We start from the raw sequence: 23,636 nt of genomic DNA on the forward strand, positions 1-23,636 counted from the left end.
CTCTTCTGTCATCTGAGTAAGCATTGGCTATTAAATACTCTCTGGTCTAAATATGTCAGGAGGGAGCTATTGTTTCTTCCACTCTTTAAAATACAGATTTTAAGTTCTGATTTATCTTCTAGGTAGAACTGAAGTTTCCTGCACCAGGCAAGCCTGGAAATTATCAATATACAGTGTTCCTGAGATCAGACTCCTATATGGGTTTGGATCAGATTAAACCACTGAAGGTAAGAATAATGACTATTCTGTAAATACGGTGTTCCCTAGAAATTGTCATACTGAGTGAAGTAAGTCAGACACAGAAGAACAAATATCATATGACATTGTTTATATATGCACACTAAAAAAAAAAAAACTACAAATGAACTTATTTACAAAACAGAAATAGAGTCACAGATGTAGAAAACAAACTTATGGTTACTGGGGTGATAAAAGTGAGGGGGCAGGGATAAATTGGGAGATTGGGATTGATCATATGCATAGTACTATATATATAAAACAGATAGCTAATAAGAACATGCTGTATAGCATAGGGAACTCTACTCAATACTCTGTAATGCCCATATGGGAAAATAATCTTTAAAAAAAAAAGTGGATTTACGTATATGTATAACTGATTCTTTTTGCTATACACCGTGTCAATCAGCTATATTCTAATAATAACGTTTCTTTGAAAATGAATTTTTTTTTAAATTTATGGTGGGTATGGATTTGCATTATTATACTTGGGTGGGAAATAAAAGTTACCACTTCCTCCTCTTTGACAAATTTTCAAATACCTGAGAAGGAAGGAAGAAGAGAGATACACAGAGAAAAAGAGTGAATCAAACCACACAAAAAATTTTTTATACATTTTTGAAGTAATAAAGGGAACTTAAAAAAATAAGGTTATCTATTTGAATAAGTGTATTACATCTTAAGGAAGCAGTTCTAGTTTTGAAATGTAGAATAACAGGGAAAGAGATCCTCTCATACTTTAACATAATACACTTGATGGACTGCTCTCAATAATAAACTTGTGTTAAAGGAGTATGATGATTTAGAACCTTGAGTATAACTTACCAGTGTGATAGGTTGCAAAGAGTTGGACACGACTGAGCAACTGAACTGAACTGCACTGAAAGTATGCCATACCTTTATAGGGCCTCACCAGATGGTTTCTGTTTTCTTTAGAAAGACACATGTATTTCATTTTAGAGTATACACTTGTGTGAGTATCATTTGAAGCACATTCTCATCGATGTTACCGTTTCACTTGTGAAAGTAAAAGGAGTGAAGTTGCTTAGTCATGTCCATTTCTTTTCGACCCTGTGGACTGTGTCCATGGGATTTTCCAGGCAGGAGTACTGGAGTGGGTTGCCATTTCCTTCTCCAGGGGATCTTCCCGACCCAGGGATCGAACCTGGGTCTCCCACATTGTAGGCAGACCCTTAACCATCAGGGAAGTCTCTTAAGCTTTTTATAAAAGGCATGCTATTGTGTTAGAGAGATTGTGCTGAAGAAGTGTTGCGCTGTGTACTGGGACTCAACTGAAAGGAGCCAGCAAAGGCATGGCTTTTTTTCCCCATGAGGGTGCTGTATTTCTTTCCATTGGCTATAGGATGTTAACTTCATGAGTAGTCTGGAGGCTGCAAATACCTCTTTGGAAGTCACACTTGAACTTTTTTTCCATCCACAGAAGACTTACTAAGAACAGTGTTCCTGCTCAAGAGTCAGAATTATTCATCTTTCATGCTACAGAATAAATAGTATATAGCGCCTGTAAAATCATACTATTAAACTACACTAGAAACTTAACTATACTAACATGTTACTAGATTCATGTTTTTATTTTGTGGATGAGTGTTCTTAAATATGTTAAATTTAGAGTTAAAAGATGTAATCTTTTCAAGTGCTGCTGTCAAAGAAAACCTTTTCTGTACCAGATATTTCTTCCATTATTCCTCCTCAGATTTCTAATGTCTGCATTTAATTCTTTTTTCTAGTTGGAAGTTCATGAGGCTAAGCCTGTGCCAGAAAATCACCCACAGTGGGATACAGCAATAGAGGGGGATGAAGACCAGGAGGACAGTGAGGGCTTTGAAGACAGCTTTGAGGAAGAGGAAGAAGAGGAGGAAGATGATGACTAAGCAGGGACCACAATATTTGCACATATTTGCAAATTTTTGCTGTTTTGGAAGTGTATAATAAACCAAAAGCAGTGCAGAACTGATGTTGAGGGAAGTGTTCCTAGAAATGGGTGTGTTACCGAGGCAGTGGTGGTGCCTTGGTACAGTCTGAAAGATGCTTAAGGTTTGTGAAAGCTTTCAGGTATGGGATGGTGCATTTATTTCATCTGCAAATGATAATAAACCCTTTGTTATAACTGTCCAGAAGTGTGGGCTATGTATTATCTGATCATCTGTGGTCCCAGTAAAAGTAAAGGTACATGAAAAACAATCTATAAATGAGTGACCTTTCTTTGTTTAGCTTTAGTTTTAACATTAAAGTATGTGTGATAAACACCACAAATGTTTTAAGTAACATCTGCTCAAGTTTTAATGTCTTAATAAGCTCTATTATTCATTTACTGACATGTTGCAGTGATATAAGACTATTTATAACTGCTCCATTCATAGCTTTAAACATTTTATTTTTGCCTGTCTTGGTCATAAGTTGGCATTCTGCCACATTCCACATAATCTAGAGGGCTACATTTTGGGATTTTCCTTTTCTTAATTGCCCAGAGTTACCAGAAAGATTATAAAAATGGCTTTTAATGGCTTAAAACATTTTTAAGCCTCTATTTTAGCAGATCAATGCAAGATCTAATTCTTTTTATAAGCTATAGATCTAAAAATGATTGTGGGACCATACGTTCTCTGATGTTGGTGATTGTGTTACTAAACCTTTTTAAAAAGGTCACTATAAAAGCTGAAAGACATTGTTAGCTTTTAATCTACCTGACTCTGTCAGAAGCCTTTTAAGGTAAAATATAACATGCAAAGGAGGCGTTTTTTTGTATTCATTTTGGACTCCTGTCAATAAAATAGAAGTTTGACTCATTTTATGTTTGTAATGGTGTGTGTCTTTTTACTCCCAGAAAGGGATATAATAGGAGAACTCATTCTTTTATTTTTCAACTAAAAATTTAGTGATACTGTCCATGACTGCTAAAGTGAGTGCTGTTTCTGTATACTATAGAAAAACCTGTGATTGAGGGGAACTTCCCAATCTTATACTCTCACACAGTACAGCCTGCAAGGATCATGCTTACAAGGAGTAGAAATGTGTACATGATGAATTATTGAGGTAAAATGAATATTTTTGTTACTAAATATGGAGGAAACATAAGTTTATATTATAGTACTTATGGTAATAATCCTCCCCTATCAAAATCTCCATAGATCCAAGTGCTGTCAGAATACTAATTTGTGGCCTTGTTTATTTAAAAGGTTGCCACTTCCCATGCAGAACTACCACTGGTATTTTGTTACTGCAGTAGTTGGAAATAAAATTTGAAACTGACCAAAGCATGAATTATTATTTTTTTTTCTTGGTTCTAAATTTGGGATGTAGTATTTCCTATAATATGGTCAAAGCAGATTTTTTTCTCTGGAGCCTCCATTGTCTGTTTTTGTTTTAAAGGTGTTAGTGAGACCCTTCCTTGGCAAGCAGGAGTACCACTGATTTGTTTGTGAGGATTTGTTTCATTTTGTAAGTAGAGGGTAGGTTTAATTTTCAGGTGAGGTTTTGCTGGGAAGCTGCTGGTCACCTAAGTGAGGTGGAAGGGAGCAAGCCAGCCAGTAGCATCCAGGGAAAGGAGAGGTTAGAGAAAACTCAGGCGGTGTGAAAATGAGCAAATGAAACGGTGTCGCTACACAGTCCTGGCTTTCTTGAAAGACACTTTTGCAGAAAAGTACTTACTCTAGTGGCTGTTTTGTCTTAAAGAGGTTTTATAAGTTATTCAAACAACTGGCTTTCTCATTAAGACAAGAGGATGATTTCACAACCTAGTAACTCACCACAATGCTTAAAAAAAGCCAGCATCACCTCATTGGGAAATCCTACAGGTCTGTGTTGCTTTGCCATTTGTGTGATATATCTGTACTTCACAACCAGTAACACATTTTCCTGTAATGAGTACTTTCAGTAAGCTCTTTCCATATTGCCATAGTGAAATGACTGAGCTTTCGTTTTATCATTCTCTTCTCTCCAGCGAGTCTCTGAACTCTGCATCCCTTCTTTCCTTCTCTTGAGATAGAGTAACTAATTTACCCTTGTGTGCATTTAATCAAATGGGACTTTCATTAAGTGTAGTTTCAATTTGGTCCCATCAAACACTGACATTTTGTCAACAGAACAGATGAACATACAGATGAAAACCATCAGTGTGTGTATGCAAAGTGAAAGTGTTTTTTTAATGAAGTTAAGCCACTTAAATTGTGTAGTATTTTTATCTTTTTGAATTGGTGAAGTACCTATTAAAAGGTACTCCTCCAGAGGAGACCATCAGTGAAAGTCTTTCAGTTAAAAATTTTTGTTGCACAACTTGAAGCTCTACGTGCATATCTCAATCTCAAAGTCAGGTGTTCATATCCTTTAAAAATTATAAAAAATTTTTTGTGAATTTTTTTTAAATTAAGGAGTACTTGGAATAAGGTTTTCTGTGTAGAACATAACTGTGTTCTCTTTATCCCAGTTTGCACTGCGTGCTGGAGAAGGATGAGCCTGTCTGGCCACAGGGCTCCCCCGTGAGGGGGGAAGCTCAAGTCCTGGGTAGAAGCAGAGCAGGTGGACCAATGGCCTGATGTGGGAAAAGGGAGCAAGGGTGTGAAGGAATGTAAAGAGGCTCTGAGCGTGTTATTCCTGACCACAACATTTATCCAGTCATTTGCTTCAGCCAAGCAAAGATGGATACTGGAGTGGTCTTTAGCAACAATTGTAATTCCACATGTAATTCCACATCTCACATATTTTTCGAAGAGTTGTTCATTGTTCACCACCTGTTTACTGAATTTCAATGTGTCCAGGTCTGTGATCAGACACTGGGGCTATTTAAAAAAAAGAATTTGTGTTCTTATGGCTCACAGGTATTAAGGCAGGCAAATAAATGTATGGCAATCTATTTTAATCCATTTGCATTCTAATGGTCATTGTTTGGAATGCGTTTTTTTGTTTGTTTTTCCACTGTAGGCAGAGGAGTTTTTTTTTTAGGTGCTAGCTATTTGTTGGTTTTGAATGTTTCTTTAAAGCTTTTCCTCCCCAAATATTAAACTTTACAGACTCCCCAGTGTAATCTGCTCTATGATAACTGAGACAGCTATCAGTGAACTATAGTGTGACATTTTACCAGCTGTGCAGTGATTAGTCCAATTATGTCTTAAAAAGTTAGCATCAAGCATCTTCACATTTAAACTTGATGCTCAGGCTATTTTGCAAAACTTAAAAAAGCTGTGATCTTGTACATTTTTCTGTAACTAGCTAAAAATTCAAATCTAGCAATCATTGGCATGCTTTAGGGCTGTGGTTTTAGCTGGGGATGTGTACCTCCCAGGAGTATGCAGTAATCAGTCTATTGGGAAAATGTTAAAGTGGTTGTTTGTATTTAATCTCAACCTTTTAAATTTCTATTTTTGTGTGTTTTATAATGTACATAATATATTGTACAATTGTACACTATAATTTATAAATAAATACATTTATTGGCGTATTAGACATTTTTTTCTGATTTCAATGCTTGATCAAATATTTGGATATGCTGCCTTAAAGTGTTGCTGTAGTGCTGTTTAAAGTGTTGGTATAGTGCCATTTAAGCAGAAATGAAGGTTTGGGGTTTTAGTACTTACCATTTGAGTTCACAAGATGATGTTCCTTTGCTAGAGTCAAAGGGTCAGCATTCACTGTGTAGCAAAGTGGTTATTTTCTGAGGTGGAACTGAGTAGGTATGGTGACTGTTAATAGATGAGCAGAGGATTCTAAGCAGCTCTTGTCCACAGAATGAACGTGGAACGGCTGAGGGCAGAAGTGCTAGGTGCGGCTGCCAGGGGCTTCAGCAAAGTCTGCAGCTCTGTTAGTGGTCCCTGCAGTCAGTGGCTGCTGCAAATTGCAGGTGAGTGTGAGAAGGGCTGTCCACTCTTTAGCACTAGATGGTCCAGCACTGACCTGTCAGGCTTGGTATGCAAAGGGAGCTGTGTACCTTTTACCTTCGTGAACACCTGAAGTTTACTTTTTAAAATCTGCATAACTGCTGCAGTGGATACCACTTTGTTGTTAAGTTAACAAGTCGTGTCCTCGTCTTTGAGACCCCATGGTCTGTCACTTGCCAGGCTCCTCTCTCCATGGGATTTTCCAGGTAAGAATACTGGAGAGGGTTGCCTTTTCCTTCTCCAGGGGATCTTCCTGACCCAAGTATAAAACCCATGTCTCCTGCATTGGCTGGAGGATTCTGTACCACTGAGCCACCTGGGAAACCCCTGGATACCACAAAGGGTATGAGCAAATTTCAGAAAACTTTAAACCACTTTCCTGTAGTTTCTAGCTTGGTTCCGGTAGAGGGCGATAGGGCTACAATTTTCTTTAGCAAAAGAGTGGTTTAGTTTGTGAGACAACCAAAATTGAAGACATGCTGTGTAATTTATTTCTGTCATCACCTTCTAGGCTTACCTCCTTCCCCCTTAGTGTTTTACTTCTTATATATGTCTTTTAATATATTAAACTTCTTGGTTTTCTGGCTTGATCCATTGAGCCCCTTTGTAGCAAACTCCAGAAGACAATCCACATTTATTAATTGTGCTAGAATTGTATCAGATTGTTTGCCTGAGAGAAGTGGGAAGTCAGGTAGGACAAAGAAATCCTTTTATTGTACGAAATTGGTTTTGGGATGGCAAGTGTCAAAAACCATGAAAGGGTCTGACTGTGCAAGCTAACACTCTGTGCAGTGTCATAGATGTTGGAAGAAGACAGGAGACCCCCAAGTCAGAGGCATCGCAGACAGCTTCCTGTTGCCTAGTTACTCTCTGTCCCCCCTAGTTCCGACATAGAGGGACAGGTGGACGCTCTACAGCCCCACCTGGGGCCGACGTAGAGCAACCCAGGTGGACGCTGCATATGCTGAGGAATTCTGAGCTCAAGAAACCTCTCTCACGTGTATTGCAAGCATAGCTCCCCAAGAGGGAGGTACTCTTTCTTCCAAGGCTGTTCCTTACGCAAACATAAAAGGATAGTTTGGAACAAAAGCAGTGTGCCTCTGCTCACAAGGTTTGTAGAAACATGAGATAGCTATGGAAAATTGTCTCTCAAAAGTTGGAATTCAAAATATATAGTATCTGTATTTACAAAGACATGAGCTTCCCCAGTGGTTCAACAGGTAAAGAATCTGCTTGCAATAAAGGAGACACAAGAGACTTGGGTTTGATCCCTGGGTCGGGAAGATTCCCTGGAGGAGGGGATGGCAACCCACTCCAGTATTCTTGCCTGGAGAATCCTCTGGACAGAGGAGCCTGGCGGGCTACAATCCATGGAGTCGCAGAGTCAGACATGACTGAAGTGACTGAGCACATGGGGTACTTATTTTCAAACAGAATGAGTTCTATTTAGTGAAAATTAGGACCAGTGAGCGGAGAAGGCGATGGCACCCCACTCCAGTACTCTTGCCTGGAAAATCCCATGGATGGAGGAGCCTGGTGGGCTGCAGTCCATGGGGTCGTGAAGAGTCAAACACGACTGAGCGACTTCACTTTGACTTTTCACTTTCATGCATTGGAGAAGGAAATGGTAACCCACTCCAGTGTTCTTGCCTGGAGAATCCCAGGGACGGGGGAACCTGGTAGGCTGCCGTTTCTGGGGTCTCACAGAGTTGGACACGACTGAAGTGACTTAGCAGCAGCAGCAGCAGGACCAGTGAGACCGTCCTCCTTGACAATAAACCTCTCACAAATGTTTTATTGTCAAAGATAATTTTATGTTACAGTTGACAGTTTACTTATGTGTGCCAACTAAAAAAAGGTCCAAAATTTTCCAAATTGAATCCAGAGCAGTATGACATTGGAAAAACAGGTGTCTAAAAATGAACAACTATAGTTGTTATATATTGTAACCATAAAATCTTTTGATAATTGCCTCTGTGCCTTTCCCCAAAACCTCAAACTAAAACATGTCCTTCGCTGACACCCATCCACCTTCTCTCCTAAATCACACTCTTCCCAACAAACTGAACTTGTGCCTCCAAGTGAGTCTGGATCCTTGTAGAACAGCTGCCAGTCCTTTTTCGTAAGATGCTACCCAAGTCCAAGAAGTCTTCGGAACATCTTTGACTGAAATAATTGAGAGACCTCTGAAATATTTTTCTGAACAGTTGTGCTGGCATCTGATCATCCTTTGAAAGAATATTTATTTTTTTCCTGTGAAAAGTATTTAGAGATGATGCAAATAAATTTAGAGGGTAGTCACATTTGCTGATTATTTCAATGAAAAATTAAGCATGTGACTAAAATTCAATGAGTGACTTTTTAAAAAATCATGATTTTTATTTAAAGTGCACTGAGGACTCCCAAGGAGACATTCAGTAATATTACAGGGTAAGGACACACACACACACACACACACACAAAAGTCGCTCAGTCGTGTCCGACGCTTTGCGACCCCATGGATTGTAGCCCACCAGGCTCCTCGGGAGGGATTGGGGGCAAGAGGAGAAGGGGACGACAGAGGATGAGATGGCTGGATGGCATCACTAACTTGATGGACGTGAGTCTGGGTGAACTCTGGGAGTTGGTGATGGACAGGGAGGCCTGGCGTGCTGTGATTCATGGGGTCACAAAGAGTCGGACACGACTGAGCGACTGATCTGATCTGATCTGATCTGAGGCTCCTCGGTCCATGGGACTTTCCAGGCGTGAATACTGGACTGGGTTGCCGTTTACTTCTCCAACAGGGTAAGTATAGCCTCCCTCATTTTTAGGAATTAATCCACATCTATATATATCTTTGTGGAATTAGTCTACTTTATAATCGCATCCACAGTGTCTCCAGCTTTTAAATTTCTTGATTCTCTGCCACTTTTCTCGTGACACCAGGTGCCGACTATACTGTACATCAACTTTTCAAATTTTTCCAGGAGCCTACAGTTCCTCTTTTTGACATGACAACACATATATGAGTGAGAGAGAGAAAGGGGAACACTGAGAGAGGTGCCCCCAGTTGAAGGGAAGCAGGGCCTCCCTTCCAAGTATCGGAGTTGCAACTCTTCCCACCACTAAGTCCGCATTCAGAACTCCACAGTTCCTTCACCATCCTGAGAAGATACTGCTCCATCTACCCCACCCCGCTCCCCAAGTGCTGATCTGGGTCTATTATCATGGAAATTATAAGGATTAATGTGATTTTCAGCAGGGTGCTCTTGAGAATTGGAAATGAAACTAGTGTTATGACTCATAGCATTATTTCTTTATACACTGAGCCCCCACATCTTTCAAGTCTTCTGACTTAATGACAGGATATCACTTTGAGTGTCAGGAATGACACCTCAGGAGCAGCACATTTCAGATGAGCTTAGGTTTGAATTTTGAGTAGAATCATGACTGTTTCAGTGTATTGAAATAATAATTTTTAGAATGAGAAAAAAAAAAAAAACTCATCTCCCTTGGTGTGATTTGTAAAGTTTTCTTTGCATTTAGTACCAGGTACTTACAATCTGATTGAACCAAGTGCCTGCCCACACCTCCCCTCCCTCAACCCCCTCCACAGCCTAATAAAAGAGCCCGGGATATAGGTATGGAAGCAAAATCCATAGATTTTAGTCTTGGCGCTACCTCCATCGGGTGGCATTACAGTAGGGAGTTAATGAGAGCATGAGTGTACATGCCAAGGCCCTGGGAGGCTCCCTGTCCCCAGCTCTGATTCGGAGTAAGTCATACTCCCATCTGCGCCCACAGAGGGCAGGGGATTGACCTGAGGGAGAGACAAGGAAACGAAGATGCCGGTAAGAGAAGTGACCCGTCACAGTTGGTGACAGACCTGGAGCTGCTTCCAATAGCAGGGCGAGACCCAAAGCCCACCACTGCCTGGGCTCCTCCAAGGGCTGCAGGTGCAGGTACCTGAGGTAGAGGGGAGCAGCAGAGGATGCGTGAACAGTGGACTGTGGTTTACAGTTCTGGGTGCTTGGGATGCAAAGAGAGCAACACAAGAAAAAATCAGACAAAGATCCCTGGGGACATTCTAGAAGAGGAGGAAGAAAGGACAATAAACAAAATTTATATAGTATCACTGAAGGTGATAGGGCTTCCCAGGTGGCTTAGTGGTAAAGAATCTGTGGCCAATGCAGGACACTCAGGAGGCTCCCATTCAATCCCTGGGTCGGGAAGATCCTCTGGAGAAGTGAATGGCAACCCACTCCAGTATCCTTGCCTGGAGAATCCCCATGGACAGAGGAGCCTGGCAGGCTATAGTCCATGGGGTCACAAAGAGTTGGACATGACTGAGCATGCACGCACACATTGATGGTGATAAGAGTGATGGGAAAAAGAAAGTAGAGAAAAGCAAAGCAGGCAGATGGAAAACAGGTTTTAATTTTTATGGTCAAGACGGGTCTCATCTCAAAGCTGACATTTGGGCCAAGGAGTGAAGAAGTTAGCCTTGCAGATGTTTGGGTGAAGAGCGTTCTAGTCAGAGGGCGAAGCGGACACACAGGCTGTAAGACAGAAGCAGCTGCAAGCGTGGGGAGCAGCAAGGGGACATCAAAGTGGCTGGAGCAGAGCCAGGGGAGAACAGCAGGAGAGGAGCTCAGAGAGACGAGGAAGGTCAAGGGTGCAGCAGGAAAGGCCCTGAAGGTTGTTTAAGGACTGTGGTTTCTGCTCTGAGTGAAGAAAGAGCCACTGCTGGGTTTTGAACACAGGAATGACAGGATCTGGCTTCTGTCTTCAAAGGATTCCTCTGGCTATTGTGTTTAAAAAAAAACCAAGTGAAGGAGAGAGGGGTTGAAGTAAGACTACCAGTTAGAAGGTTACTGAAGAATTCTCCCTGGAATTTTTACATGTGTTATGAGGCAATGGGTAATATACAGACAGACCTCAGAGACTGCAGCCTTGTTCCAGACCACTGCAGCAAAGCAGGTATCGCAATAAAGTGAGTCACAGGTGGTTTTTTTTGTTTGTTTCCAGTGCATATAAAACTTGTATTTGCATGATACTATAACAGTGTGCAATAGCATTATGTCTAAAAAAACATATGTACCTTAATTAAAAATGCTTTATTGCTAAAGCACCATCATTTGAGCCTTCAGCGAGTCAATCTTTTTGCAGTAGTAATATTAAAGATTACGTTTACAAATCATCACAACAAATATTATAGAGAAAAAGCTCGAAATATTGTGAGAATTACCAAATTGTGACACAAAGACATGAAGTAGGCAAATTCTGTAGAAAAATGGGCTTGGTAGACTTTCTTGAAACAGAGTTGTCAAAAACTTTCAATTTATAAAAAAGAAAAAAAGCACAATGAAACTAGGTATGCCTGTATGAAGGAAAGGAAGTGTTAGTCGCTTAGTGATGTCCAACTCTTTACGACCTTATGGACTGTAGCCCTACGCCTCTGTCCATGGGATTCTCTGGGCAAGAATACTGGCATGGGTTGCCATTCCCTTCTCCAGGGGATCTTCCTGAGCCAGGGATTGAACCCGTGTCTCCTGCCTTGCAGGCAGAGTCTTTACAGTCTGAGCCACCAGGGAAGCCTCTATGCCTGCATAGCTCTCCCTTTGTCCAAGTTGGGGCTTCTATGGGCTGGCAGCCGTGTGGAGGTGGGGTGTAGTGTTTGGATTTGGGATGTGCATATTTTGAAGGTAGAAGGTGCTGATCTCTATAACAGCCATTTCAGTGGAACAATTGGAGACAAAAACCCTACTCCACGCAGGCTTGAAATTCCAAATGGAATTATAACTGCAGTATTGGGACCAGAGCAGACAAGGAGGCCCATGACTCAAGAGTGGGAATCCAGAAACAATCCCACATGTGCAGATAGACTCACACACTTAATATATGTGACAGTTTGGCACTGCAGACAATGGGGGAAAGGAAGCCATTTTCAAAATATGGTGCTGGGACAATAGGAAATCCATTTGGTTAAAAAAAAAAGATGCAAGGCTTCTGTCTCATGCTTTATACAATAATTAATTCCAGGTTGCATGCATGTAAGTCTAAAATTGAAAGGCAAAACAATGAATGCTTTTGAAATATAGGAGAATTTATTCATGACCTTAGGGTAGGATACAATGAGCATGTCTAAAAAAGAAAATTGAGAAACTGAATTATATCCAAATAAAGGACTTCTGTTCAAAGACACAATAAAGAAATGAAACAGCAAGCCCCATAGTGGGAGAGATATTTGCCACACATGTATTTGACAAAGGACTTGTATCCATATTAAATAAAAAATGCTGACAAAACTGGTAAGAAAAAAAGACAGATAACTCAATAGGAAAATGGTCAGGCTTAAAAAGATACTTTGTGTCACAGACTGGGTTCTTCAAAAGCAGACCATGAGAAGGAGTTTGTGGTATGAGATGTTTGTTAAGAATCAAGATGCTTATTGTGAACCAAAGGGAGAAGAAGCAGGTCTGGGAGGAGAAAGGAGCTGAACTTTGAGGCAGGCTCAGCAAAGCCCAGGTTAATCCAGTGGAGGTTGCTCATTGATGTGTCCTGTGTCCCGTGTCAGGTTGATGCAGCTGTACCTTGCTCAGCCAGAGTGTGAGCTTTCCAGGAAGAGCATGACCTTGGACAAGGTGGTTCTCTGCTGTTGAGGCTGACCCTGAAGAAGCCGCTGGTTGGAGGCTGTCTGGGGACCACACTTCCTGCTGCTGGGCAGTAAGTCCTTCCTGGAAGAAGGAGCTGAGTACCATGTCTCCATATCTACTACAGTTCACAAAACACTGTATCCTAAGGTCCAAAAAGACACACAAAAACCTGCTCAAATCCTTTAGCCATCAGGGAATGCAAATGAAAACTACAGTGAGATATCACTACAGACTCACAAGAATGGCAGAAATTGAAGAGATTGACAATGCCAAGTGATATTGAGGACAACTGGAAATCTCATCTACTCCTGATAAGCTTGTAACTTTGTAGATTACTATATAAAACAGTTTGCCATTTGTTATTAAACTTGATGGGGTTTCTCAGCTGGCTCAGGGGTTTCTCAGGTGAAGAATCCACCTACCAATTCAGGAGACTCAGGAGACGCTGGTTCAGTCCGAGTGGTGAAGATCCCCTGGAGGAGGAAATGGCAACCCACTCTGGTATTCTTGCCTGGGAAATCCCATGGACAGAGGAGCCTGGCGGGCTCCATAGGGTTCATAGGGTCACAAAGAGTGGGACACAACTGAACAACTGAGCACACCCCGCTCCCCCCCGACACTAAACTTGACATGCATATACAGTGACTTAGAAATTACACCTTTAGGAATTTATCCAGCAGAAATGCATGCATATATGCACCAGTAGGCATGTACAAGAAGCCCTATTCATAATAGTCCCAAACTAGAAGTAACCTAAGTATTGATTGATAATAGAACGGATAAATCAAGTTTTCTATGTTTATCCAAAGGTTGAGGTGGGCAGCCTCCAAGGTGACCCCCAGGGATGCCTGGTGCTCACACCCTAGGTGGTCCCCTCCCACACTAGACCAGGACGATCTGTGTGACCAACAGCTTACAGCAGCAACGTGTCACTTCTGAGATTAGGTTACACAAAACATTGCAGCTTCCATCTTGGGAGCTCCTTCAGTCACATTTTTTTTTTTCTCTTGGACTGTTTACTCTGGGGAATCTATGTCATGAGCAGCCCTATGGAGAGGCCCCTGTGGCAACACTCTTGTCAACAGCCATGTCAGTGAAAGCGGAAGAGGATCTTCCAACTCAGACTAAGTCTTCAGTGATTATAGTCTCAGGCAACCGCTTAACTGCAGCTACACGAGACACCCAAAGCCAGAATACCCAGCTAAGCCATAAATGATCCCTGACTTTTAGGAGGTAGGTGATATCATTAATGCTAGTTTCAACCCACTAATCTTGGGGTAATTTGTTACACAGCAGTAGATAACTAGCGCAATGGGGCTTTATAAAGTAATGAAAATAAATGAAATACAGTCGCATTTGTCAACATGGGTGAATTTTACTAACATGATATTGCACGAAAGAAGCCAGGATCAGAATCCATTTTTTTATTATCCTACTGTTAAAGTTCAAAAACCAGGTAAAACTACAGTGTTGAGGGATGCATGCCTAAAAGGCAAAACAATAAGTCAAGCAAGTGTTGGTCATAAAAGTCCAGATGGTGGCTACCTTTGGGGGCAGACAGGGAAGTGGGAGAGGGCCTGAGGAAGGCTTCTGTTTTATTTTAGCAAAGGTATTTGTTTCAAATAAATCATTAAGCATTATGGTTCTGTTTTTACCTTCCACTCCCCTCCCCCCTTTTTTGTATATGTGTTGTATTTTCATGATAAAAAAGGTAAACAAAGAATGGGAGGAGAGAACTGGAGAAAGAGTGTAAGCAACTCTTTAGAAGAATATTGTTACAAAAAGACCAAAGGTGGGGGTGGGGGTGGGGTGGGGGAAGAAAGAGAGTAGTGGCTGGAAGAGAAATGAAATAACAGTGTGTCTTATGCAGAAGGAAATCATCTACTAGAGAGGAAAAACTTACAAGACGAGAGAGGGGAATTGCTGAAGCCAGGTTCTGCAGTAGGCGAGAGGGATGAGCTGGACTGAGTCTGGACTGAGCTGGGTGCCAGCCAGATATAGACATCTCTATATCTATGTATCTGAGACAGAGGGAGACAGACAGGCATTTTAAGTAATTGGCTCAAACAATCGTACAGACTCAGTTCAGTCAGTTCAGTTCAGTCGCTCAGTTGTATCTGACTTTGCAATCCCATGGACTGTAACACGCCAGGCCTCCCTGTCCATCATCAACTCCCAGAGTTTACTCAAACTCATGTCCATTGAGTCAGTGATGCCATCCAGCCATCTCATCCTCTGTACAGGCTGGGCAGGCCCAAAATCTCTAGGGTGGCTGCTGGCAGCCTTAGAGACCAGGGAAGGGTTGGTGCAGTCTTGAGTCCAAAGGCAGTTTGGAGGCAGAATTCCCACCTTCCTTGGGGGAAGTCAATCTTTTCCCTTTTGATCTCTTCAACAGATTGGATGAGACCCACTCACATTATGGAGGATAATCTACCTTACTCAGAGTCTACTGATCAAACTGGTAATCTCATTTAAAAACTACCTTTACAGCAACATCCAGACACGTGTTTGAAATATGAGAGTCCTTTGGCCCAGCCAAACTGACACATAAAATTACCACTCACTGTGAAGACTTTGACAGTATTTGTCAATTAACTTGCTTGGGTGGAGAAGGAGGGAGACAGTCAGTCGGCTGCTAGGACTCCTTGCCTTCAGTTTTCACTAGAACGTCTGCCTCCTGATTTTTCTGTCCACCTAGAGAACGTGCACACAGCATTGTGGGAAATGGAGAGGATGGACTCATTGTGTGAATCAGGTAAAACAAGGCCCAAGACCTTGATCTTTTTGAGTTTGCAGCAAGAGCCTGAGGATATTATTAATTCTGAGTAAGCAAGATATCCACTTACATCTTTCTTACACTTTGGCAAGTCTTGTGTTTGAAAAGATGGGCTCTTCATCACATTTAACGCAAGTTATTCTAAGTGGTGGGGCTAGCAGAGCATTAAGCTAATACCTGCAGAAGTCATGGGCAAAAGTGCTCTCAGAAGTAGTGAGGTTGTTCCTGGGGGACTTTTAACCAGGAGCTCAGTTATTCCCTTGTCTCTGAAGACCCTGAAAGAGGTGCCTTCGGTTGAAAGGGTCACTTTCTTCTGCCCTGTCCCGTGAAGCACTGGCTCCCCCAGGACTCTGCCCCTTCCATGCAGGTGTTCAGTGCAGGTGTTCAGATTCAGGCGGGAAGGGACTCAGGATGTGCCGCGTGTCCAGCTGCGGCCGCCAGGGGGCGCGAGGAGGCCGAGGAGGAGCCGGGACATCCGGGGCCCCTTCCCGGAGCCGGCGGTCGGAACCTCTGTGGCGGGAACGCCGCTGCGCTCCCGCAGCCCCGCCGGCGCCTGACGGCCGCAGGGCAGGCCCCCGCCACTCCCGAGGTCCGGGCGGCCCGGAGTCCCGACCACGAACCCCCTTCCCACTCCCCGGACCGAGCTGCTTCTCCTCGGACCTCTGGAGGCAAAAAGGAGTCACTGTCGCTTTGATTGTTGGTCTCTCGCCCTGCCCAGAGTCCGCCCCCCTCCCCGCTGTCCCCAGGACTCAGCCCCTGAGCCCTATCCTGAGGGCCGACAGCTTCCTACGGTCATTGCCTCGGAGGAGTGACCCAGGGAATTTGGGGGTCTTTTGCTAGAGCAGGGAGAAAATACAGGCACCCCCAGGATAAATACATTCCTTCCGAGCTGCCAGGGCCCTGGCTCTGGGGCCAGGAACAGGGTTGCCAGACTTAGCACACACACAAAAGAATGCCAGGTAAATAAGAATTTCTCATAGACAACAGATTATTTTTTTAGGATGTGTGTCTCATGCAATATTTGGTACACACTTATACTGAAATGTATTTAACTATATATTTTTATACTATGTGTTTAGGAAAATATGCTAAATACATTACATAATATGTATAAACATTATTAATAAATATACGTGTATCAGGAATATACGTTTGGTATACTAAATGTATATGTGTGTATGTGTGTGTGTTTCTTGTTTCTCTGAAATTTGAATTTGACTGAATGTCCTGTATTTTTTCTGGTAACTAGCCAAGAATGAATTTATGTGGAGGGAGGAAGGGCAACCTGTAGATGAATGGAAGAATGCGTGACGCTCTCAGTACTCAGATACTCATTTCTGTTCTTTTGAATGTCTTCCTATCTATATATTTTAAACTCCACTCGTAAAAACCTGGATAGTTTTTTTTTTTTTTTGTAATACAATTTCTCTCTGTTTTGTTTCTGGTAAACTCAAGTACAGTTTTGTCTGTGACTTTTCTCCCAAGCCATCAGCTTTCTTAACAGATTTTAAAAAGAAACAGCCAATCACTTAGATCATGGAATTCAGTTAAAGCTGCTGCCCTTTATGTCTATGGAACCTTTCCTTTTGAGAAGCTTAATGTTTTTATATTGTTGTTGTTGTTCAGTTGGTAAGTGGTGTCTGACTGCGACCCCATGAACTGCAGTGTGCCAGGCTTCCCTGTCCTTCACTATCTCCCTGAGTTTGCTTAAACTCATGTCCATTGAGTCAGTGATGCTATCCAACCATCTCATCCTCTGTCGTCCCCTTCCCCTCTTGCCCTCAATCTTTCCCAGCATCAGAATCTTTTCCAGTGAGTCAGCTCTTTGCAGCAGGTGGCCAAAGTAAACTTCTTTTAATAGGCAAATTTGTGCTTTGTCATTTTGGCAGAGAGGTTTACTTTCTGACTGGAGACCAGGCTGAGTAGGACTGTTGGGTGGGGCAGAAATATGGAATTCATGATGCCACTGATACACCACCCTGTGCAAAGCCTGCTGGAAGCCTCCTGGAGACTTCACTTCTGGATAAGCATTTTACAACCACCATCCTATAGGACACACACCCCCCAACAGTCTGTGTGTCTGTTACATTTAGATTTTGGGTCAAAGGACTCAATCCCCAATGAGGGACTTGATCCCTTATAAAATTCCTAGTAACACTGCTTGGCCCTTGTTGAGCTTGTTTCCTCACTCCACTGTGGAATCCCATCCAAAACAGGACTGACTCGGATCTAGATATGCTCTCCTTGGTCCTGACGTGCTTAGTCTGGGAGGAGAGGAAGTCAAATGTATTAGTTTCCCAGGGCTGCTCTAACAAGTCACCACGAACGGGGTGGCTTCAACAACAGAAATGTATTGTCTCTGTTCTGGAGGCTAGACTTCTGAAATCAAGCTGTCAGCAAAGTTGGTTCCTTCTGAGAGCTGTGAGGAAAGGATCACTCCAGGATCTGTCCTTGGCTCGTAGATGGCGTTTCCCCCTGGTGTCTCTTCACACTGTCTCCCCTCTATACATGTCTGTCTGTGTCCAAAGTTCTTCTTTTTATAGGGATACCAGTTCATATTGAATTAGAACCCACCCTAATGACATCACTGGAGGAGGGAATGGCAAACCACTGAAGTGGTTTCAGTATTCTTGCCTTGAGAACCCCACGAACAGTATGAAAAGGCAGAAAGATAGGACACAAAGATGAACTCCCCAGCTTGGTAGGTGCCCAATATGCTACTGGAGATCAGTGGAGAAATAACTCCAGAAAGAATGAAGGGATGGAGCCAAAGCAAAAACAAATCCAGCTGTAGATGTGACTGTTGATGGAAGTAGAGTCCGATGCTGTAAAGAGCAATATTGCATAGGAACCTGGCATGTTAGGTCCATGAATCAAGGCAAATTGGAAGTGGTCAAAAAGGAGGTGACAAGAGTGAACATCGACATTCCTAGGAATCAGCGAACTAAAATGGACTGGAATGGGTTAAGTTAACTCAGATGACCATTATATTTATTACTGTGGGTAAGAATCCCTTAGAAGAAATGGAGTAGCCATCACAGTTAACAAAAGTCCGAAATGCAGTACTTGGATGCAATCTCAAAAACAACAGAATGATCTCTGTTCATTTCCAAGGCAAACCATTCAATATCACGGTAATCCAAGTCTACGCCCTGACCAGTAATACTAAAGAAGCTGAAGTTGAACAGTTCTGTGAAGAACTAAAAGATCTTCTAGAATTAACACCCAAAAGAGATGTCCTTTTCATTATAGGGGACTGGAATGCAAAAGTAGGAAGTCAAGAAACACCTGGAGTAACAGGCAAATTTGGCCTTGGGAGTACAGAATGAAGCAAGGCAAAGGTTAATAGAGTTTTGCCAAGAGAATGCACTGGTCATAGCAAACACTCTCTTCCAACAACACAAGAGAAGACTCTACACATAGACATCACCAGATGGTCAATACCGAAATCAGATTGATTATATTCTTTGCAGCCAAAGATGGAAAAGCTCTATACAGTCAGCAAAAACAAGACTGGGAGCTGACTGTGGCTCAGATCATGGACTCCTTATTGCCAAATTCAGACTTAAATTGAAGAAAGTAGGGAAAAGCACTTGACCATTCAGGTATGACCTAAATCAAATCCCTTACGATTATACAGTGGAAGTAACAAATAGATTCAAGAGATTAGAGCTGATAGACAGAGTGCCTGAAGAACTATGGACAGAGGTGCGTAATATTGTCCAGGAGGTAGTAAGCAAGACCATCCCTAAGAAAAAGAAAAGCAAAAAGGCAAAATGGTTGTTTGAGGAGGCCTTACAAATAGCTATGAAAAGAAGAGAAGTGAAAGGCAAAGGAAAAAAGGAAAGATATACCCATTTGAATGCAGAGTTCCAAAGAATAGCAAGGAGAGATAAGAAAGCCTTCCTCAGTGATCAATGCAAAGAAATAGAGGAAAACAATAGAATGGGAAAAACTAGAGATCTCTTCAAGAAAATTAGAGAAACCAAGGGAACTTTTCATGCAATGATGGACACAATAAAGTACAGAAATGGTATGGACCTAACAGAAGCAGAAGATATTAAAAAGAGGTGGCAAGAATACACAGAAGAACTATACAAAAAAGATCTTCATGACCCAGATAACCACGATGATGTGATCACTCACCTAGAGCCAGACAACCTGGAATATGAAGTCAAGTGGGCCTTAGGAAGCATCACTATGGACAAAGCTAGTGGAGGTGATGGAATCCCAGCTGAGCTATTTCAAATCCTGAAAGATGATGCTGTGAAAGTGCTGCACTCAATATGCCAGCAAATTTGGAAAACTCAGCAGTGGCCACAGGACTGGAAAAGGTCAGTTTTCATTCCAATCCCAAAGAAAGGCAATGCCAAAGAATGCTCAAGTTACCGCACAATTGCACTCATCTCACATGCTAACCAAGTAATACTCAAAATTCTCCAAGCCAGGTATGTGAACAGTATGTGAACTGTGAACTTCCAGATGTTCAAGCTGGATTGAGAAAAGGCAGAGGAACCAGAGATCAAATTGCCAACATCTGCTGGATCATCGAAAAAGCAAGAGAATTCCAGAAAAACGTCTACTTCTGTTTTATTGAAGCCTTTGACTGTGTGGACCACAACAAACTCTGGAAAATTCATAAGAGATGGAAATACCAGACCACCTGATCTGCCTCCTGAGAAATTTGTTTGCAGGTCAAGAAGCAACAGTTAGAACTGGACATGGAACAACAGACTGGTTTCAAATAGGGAAAGGAGTACGTCAAGGCTGTATATTGTCACCCTGCTTATTTAACTTCTATGTAGAGTACATCATGCAGATAAGGTAATGGCACCCAACTCCAGTACTCTTGCCTGGAAAATCCCATGGATGGAGGAGCCTAGAAGGCTGCAGGCCATGGGGTCGCTGAGGGTCGGACACGACTGAGAGACTTCACTTTCACTTTTCGGTTTCACGCTTTGGAGAAGGAAATGGCAACCCACTCCAGTGTTCTTGCCTGGAGAATCCCAGGGACAGGGGAGCCTGGTGGGCTGCCGTCTATGGGGTCGCACAGAGTCGGACACGACTGAAGTGACGCAGCAGCAGCAGCAGCAGCAGAGTACATCATGAGAAATGCTGGATTGGATGAAGCACAAACTGGAATCAAGATTGCTGGGAGAAATATCAATAACCTCAGATATGCAGATGACACCACCCTTGTGGCAGAAAGTGAAGAACTAAAAAGCCTCTTGATGTAAGTGAAAGAGGAGAGTGAAAAAGTTGGCTTAAAGCTCAACATTCAGAAAACTAAGATCATGGCATCTGGTCCCATCACTTCATGGGAAGTAGATGGGGAAACAATGGAAACAGTACAAGACTTTATTTTTTTGGCCTCTAGAATCACTGTAGATGGTGACTGCAGCCATGAAATTAAAAGACACTTGCTCCTTGGAAGAAAAGCTATGACCAACCTAGACAGCATATTAAAAAGCAGAGAAATTACCAACAAAGGTCTGTCTAGTCAAGGCTATGGTTTTTCCAGTAGCCATGTATGGATGTGAGAGTTGGACTATAAAGAAAGCTGAGCACCAAAGAATTGATGCTTTTGAACTGTGGTGTTGGAGAAAACTCTTGAGAGTCCCTTGGACTGCAAGGAGATCCAACCAGTCAATTCTAAAGGAAATCAGTCTTCAATATTCATTGGAAGGACTGATGCTGAAGCTGAAGCTCCAATACTTTGACCACCTGATGAGAAGAACTGACTCATTTGGAAAGATCCTGATGCTAGGAAAGATTGAAGGTGGGAGGAGAAGGGGACGACAGAGGATGTATAGTTTGATGGCACCACTAACTCAATGGACGTGAGTTTGGGTGAACTCTGGGAGTTTGTGATGGGCAGAGAGGCCTGGTGTGCTGCAGTCCACGGGGTGGCAAAGAGTCGGACACAACTGAGCAACTGAACTGAACTGAACTAATGATGTCACTTTACTGTGATAGACCCTATCTCAAATAAGGTCATGTTCTGAGGAAGTAGGGGTTAGGATTTCAATATATTTTGAAAGTATATTCAACCTGTGTGTGTGTGTGTGTGTGTGTGTGTGTGTTAGTCACACAGTCGTGTCCAACTCTTTGTGACCCATGGGCTGTGGCCCACCAGGCTCCTTTGTCCATGGAATTCTCTAGGCAAGAATACTGGAGTGAGTAGCCATTTCCTTCTCAGGAGATCTTCCCAACCCAGGGATCAAACCCAGGTCTCCTGCTGTGGGCAGATTGTTTACCGTCTGAACCACCAGGGAAGCCCCAGTTCAACCCATAACACCAAGAAAACCCCGCTGAATGAAAGTGCAATTCATTGGTACCTGAAAGATGACTGGGGGCGAGGGGCATCCCATCTGGACCTTGATAGCCAGCATTTTGGCTGCCAGGCTGGAGCTATGGTTAGGAAGCTCCCCAAACCCAGGAAGTGCTGGCTTCCTGGGAGAGCCCACTGTTCCCATCAGATGCTTAAACTTGGTCAAAGAAACCAGCTGAGCTCCTAACAGGAGAGGTGCTTTCCTCTCCACATATGAGCCTTTATGTGGTAGAGATGCTCGCCCCAGGGAGGGGGTTCTTGTCTTCCCCAGGGCAGAGGCCCACTTGTCTTCTTTCACTGCAGGTGAAAACAGGACCCTGAGCAGAGCATCCTCCATGGATTTGTCCAACACACGTGACACCCAAGTTCACTGGGGAACTGGGAATTGGTCCAGGAAAGAAAAACAAGGGCAGGCATTTGGAGGACTTGAGGTAAAATTTTAATAATGTGTAGTAAATGTTTATCATAATTTGGGTCTCATAAAACCCTGCCTCCCTGGACTGTATGTTCTTACTTGGATGATAGAACTCTAATGCAGTGCTGTGTTCTGACATATACAATTGAAATCTGAAGATTCAAAACAATGCTTTGCCTAATTCTTTCTGAGTATAGTCACTGTAGAGTTTCAAACTCAGGCTTTGGTCACCTTGTTGTTCCGTAAGATTTTAATATTCTAATTAGTAACAGGAAATCTTTCAGGTAAGTGGGAGAATCCCAGTTCCTCCAGTGATTTATAGAGACAAAAAGAATCCAGTCAATCACTCTGTAGTTTCCAGAGAACCATCACCTGTCCAGTAGCTGCTAAGTTCAGAGTGAAATCAGGCTAATAGCACATGCGGTCTCCCAGCATTACTGGTCCTCCGGGAGAGTCTCCAGGCCCCACCAATGCTAACTTGGTAGTCAGGGCCATCACGTCCTGCCATGTTTGGAAAGATTTTTGACAACCCTCTGCCCCCAGGCCCAATTTTGAATGGTCCTTCTTGCCAAAGTGAGATCTGTTGTCTTACTATGTTGGGGATATGAGTTTTCAATTTCCCTACAATATTAATGTACTGAAGGTGCAAAATTTGATATGTGAACAAATGGGATGGAGAATGGCTTCAGGGAGGAAGTCCCCATTCTGTGACGGCCAGTGCCATTTGGGGCTTTGGAGGTAGTTTGTAAAATGAATTGGACTCTGTCCTTAAAAATAAAGTTATTTGGCAAAGTGAGGAAGCCTTGATCCAGCAGAGAGCCCTTAACACCCTTCTGTACACCTTTAAAGATGTTGGAAGCTATGACTGCTAATCAGTGCCTACAGATCATTTAAATCATCAGTTTCTTGATCCATGGTGAGCACGTTAATAATGTTCCTTCATGCATTTTAGGTGAAAAGAGATTTCGGGTGGAAGACTAATCGAATCGCTTGTGTGCACGGGCGCCGCCGCCCTTTTTCCTGCCTTCCCTCTTCGGCCCCCTCCTTCAACATGTACCCCCATGCTTTTGTGAGTCAGTTCTGCCCCAGGGTACCCACTCACCTTCCCGTGCACAACATATGCTTTCTTCCTGTCAGTTCATTTCTTTTTTCTCCTCCTGACATACATTCATACCTGTGTCCCATCATTTAATTGTTCTGTGTCATGGTATACATTTTATCTTAATTTTCTTGTCTACCATCTTATCCACCTGCAATGCAGGAGACCCTGGTCTACCATCTTACATCTAGCTTTTCTTTAGCAAACACATGCTTGTTTTATTCTGATACTGTGCTCTTGATTGTGTCT

General features: G+C 42.6%; 1 protein-coding gene across 1 annotated transcript in view; it reads left to right on the plus strand.

The window, feature by feature from the left end:
• SEC63 (SEC63 homolog, protein translocation regulator) overlaps positions 1 to 5,695 on the plus strand; it is a 69,727-nt gene extending 64,032 nt beyond the window's left edge. Inside the window, exons 20-21 of the mRNA XM_027551278.1 lie at positions 123 to 227; positions 1,986 to 5,695. Of these exons, the coding sequence (XP_027407079.1) occupies positions 123 to 227; positions 1,986 to 2,129 (249 nt within the window). The 3' untranslated portion in view covers positions 2,130 to 5,695. The remainder of the gene's footprint in view (positions 1 to 122; positions 228 to 1,985) is intronic.
• Positions 5,696 to 23,636: the final 17,941 nt, after the last annotated feature.

Source organism: Bos indicus x Bos taurus, chromosome 9, assembly GCF_003369695.1.
Source record: "Bos indicus x Bos taurus breed Angus x Brahman F1 hybrid chromosome 9, Bos_hybrid_MaternalHap_v2.0, whole genome shotgun sequence".
In the NCBI taxonomy this organism is placed as follows: Eukaryota; Metazoa; Chordata; class Mammalia; order Artiodactyla; family Bovidae; genus Bos; species Bos indicus x Bos taurus.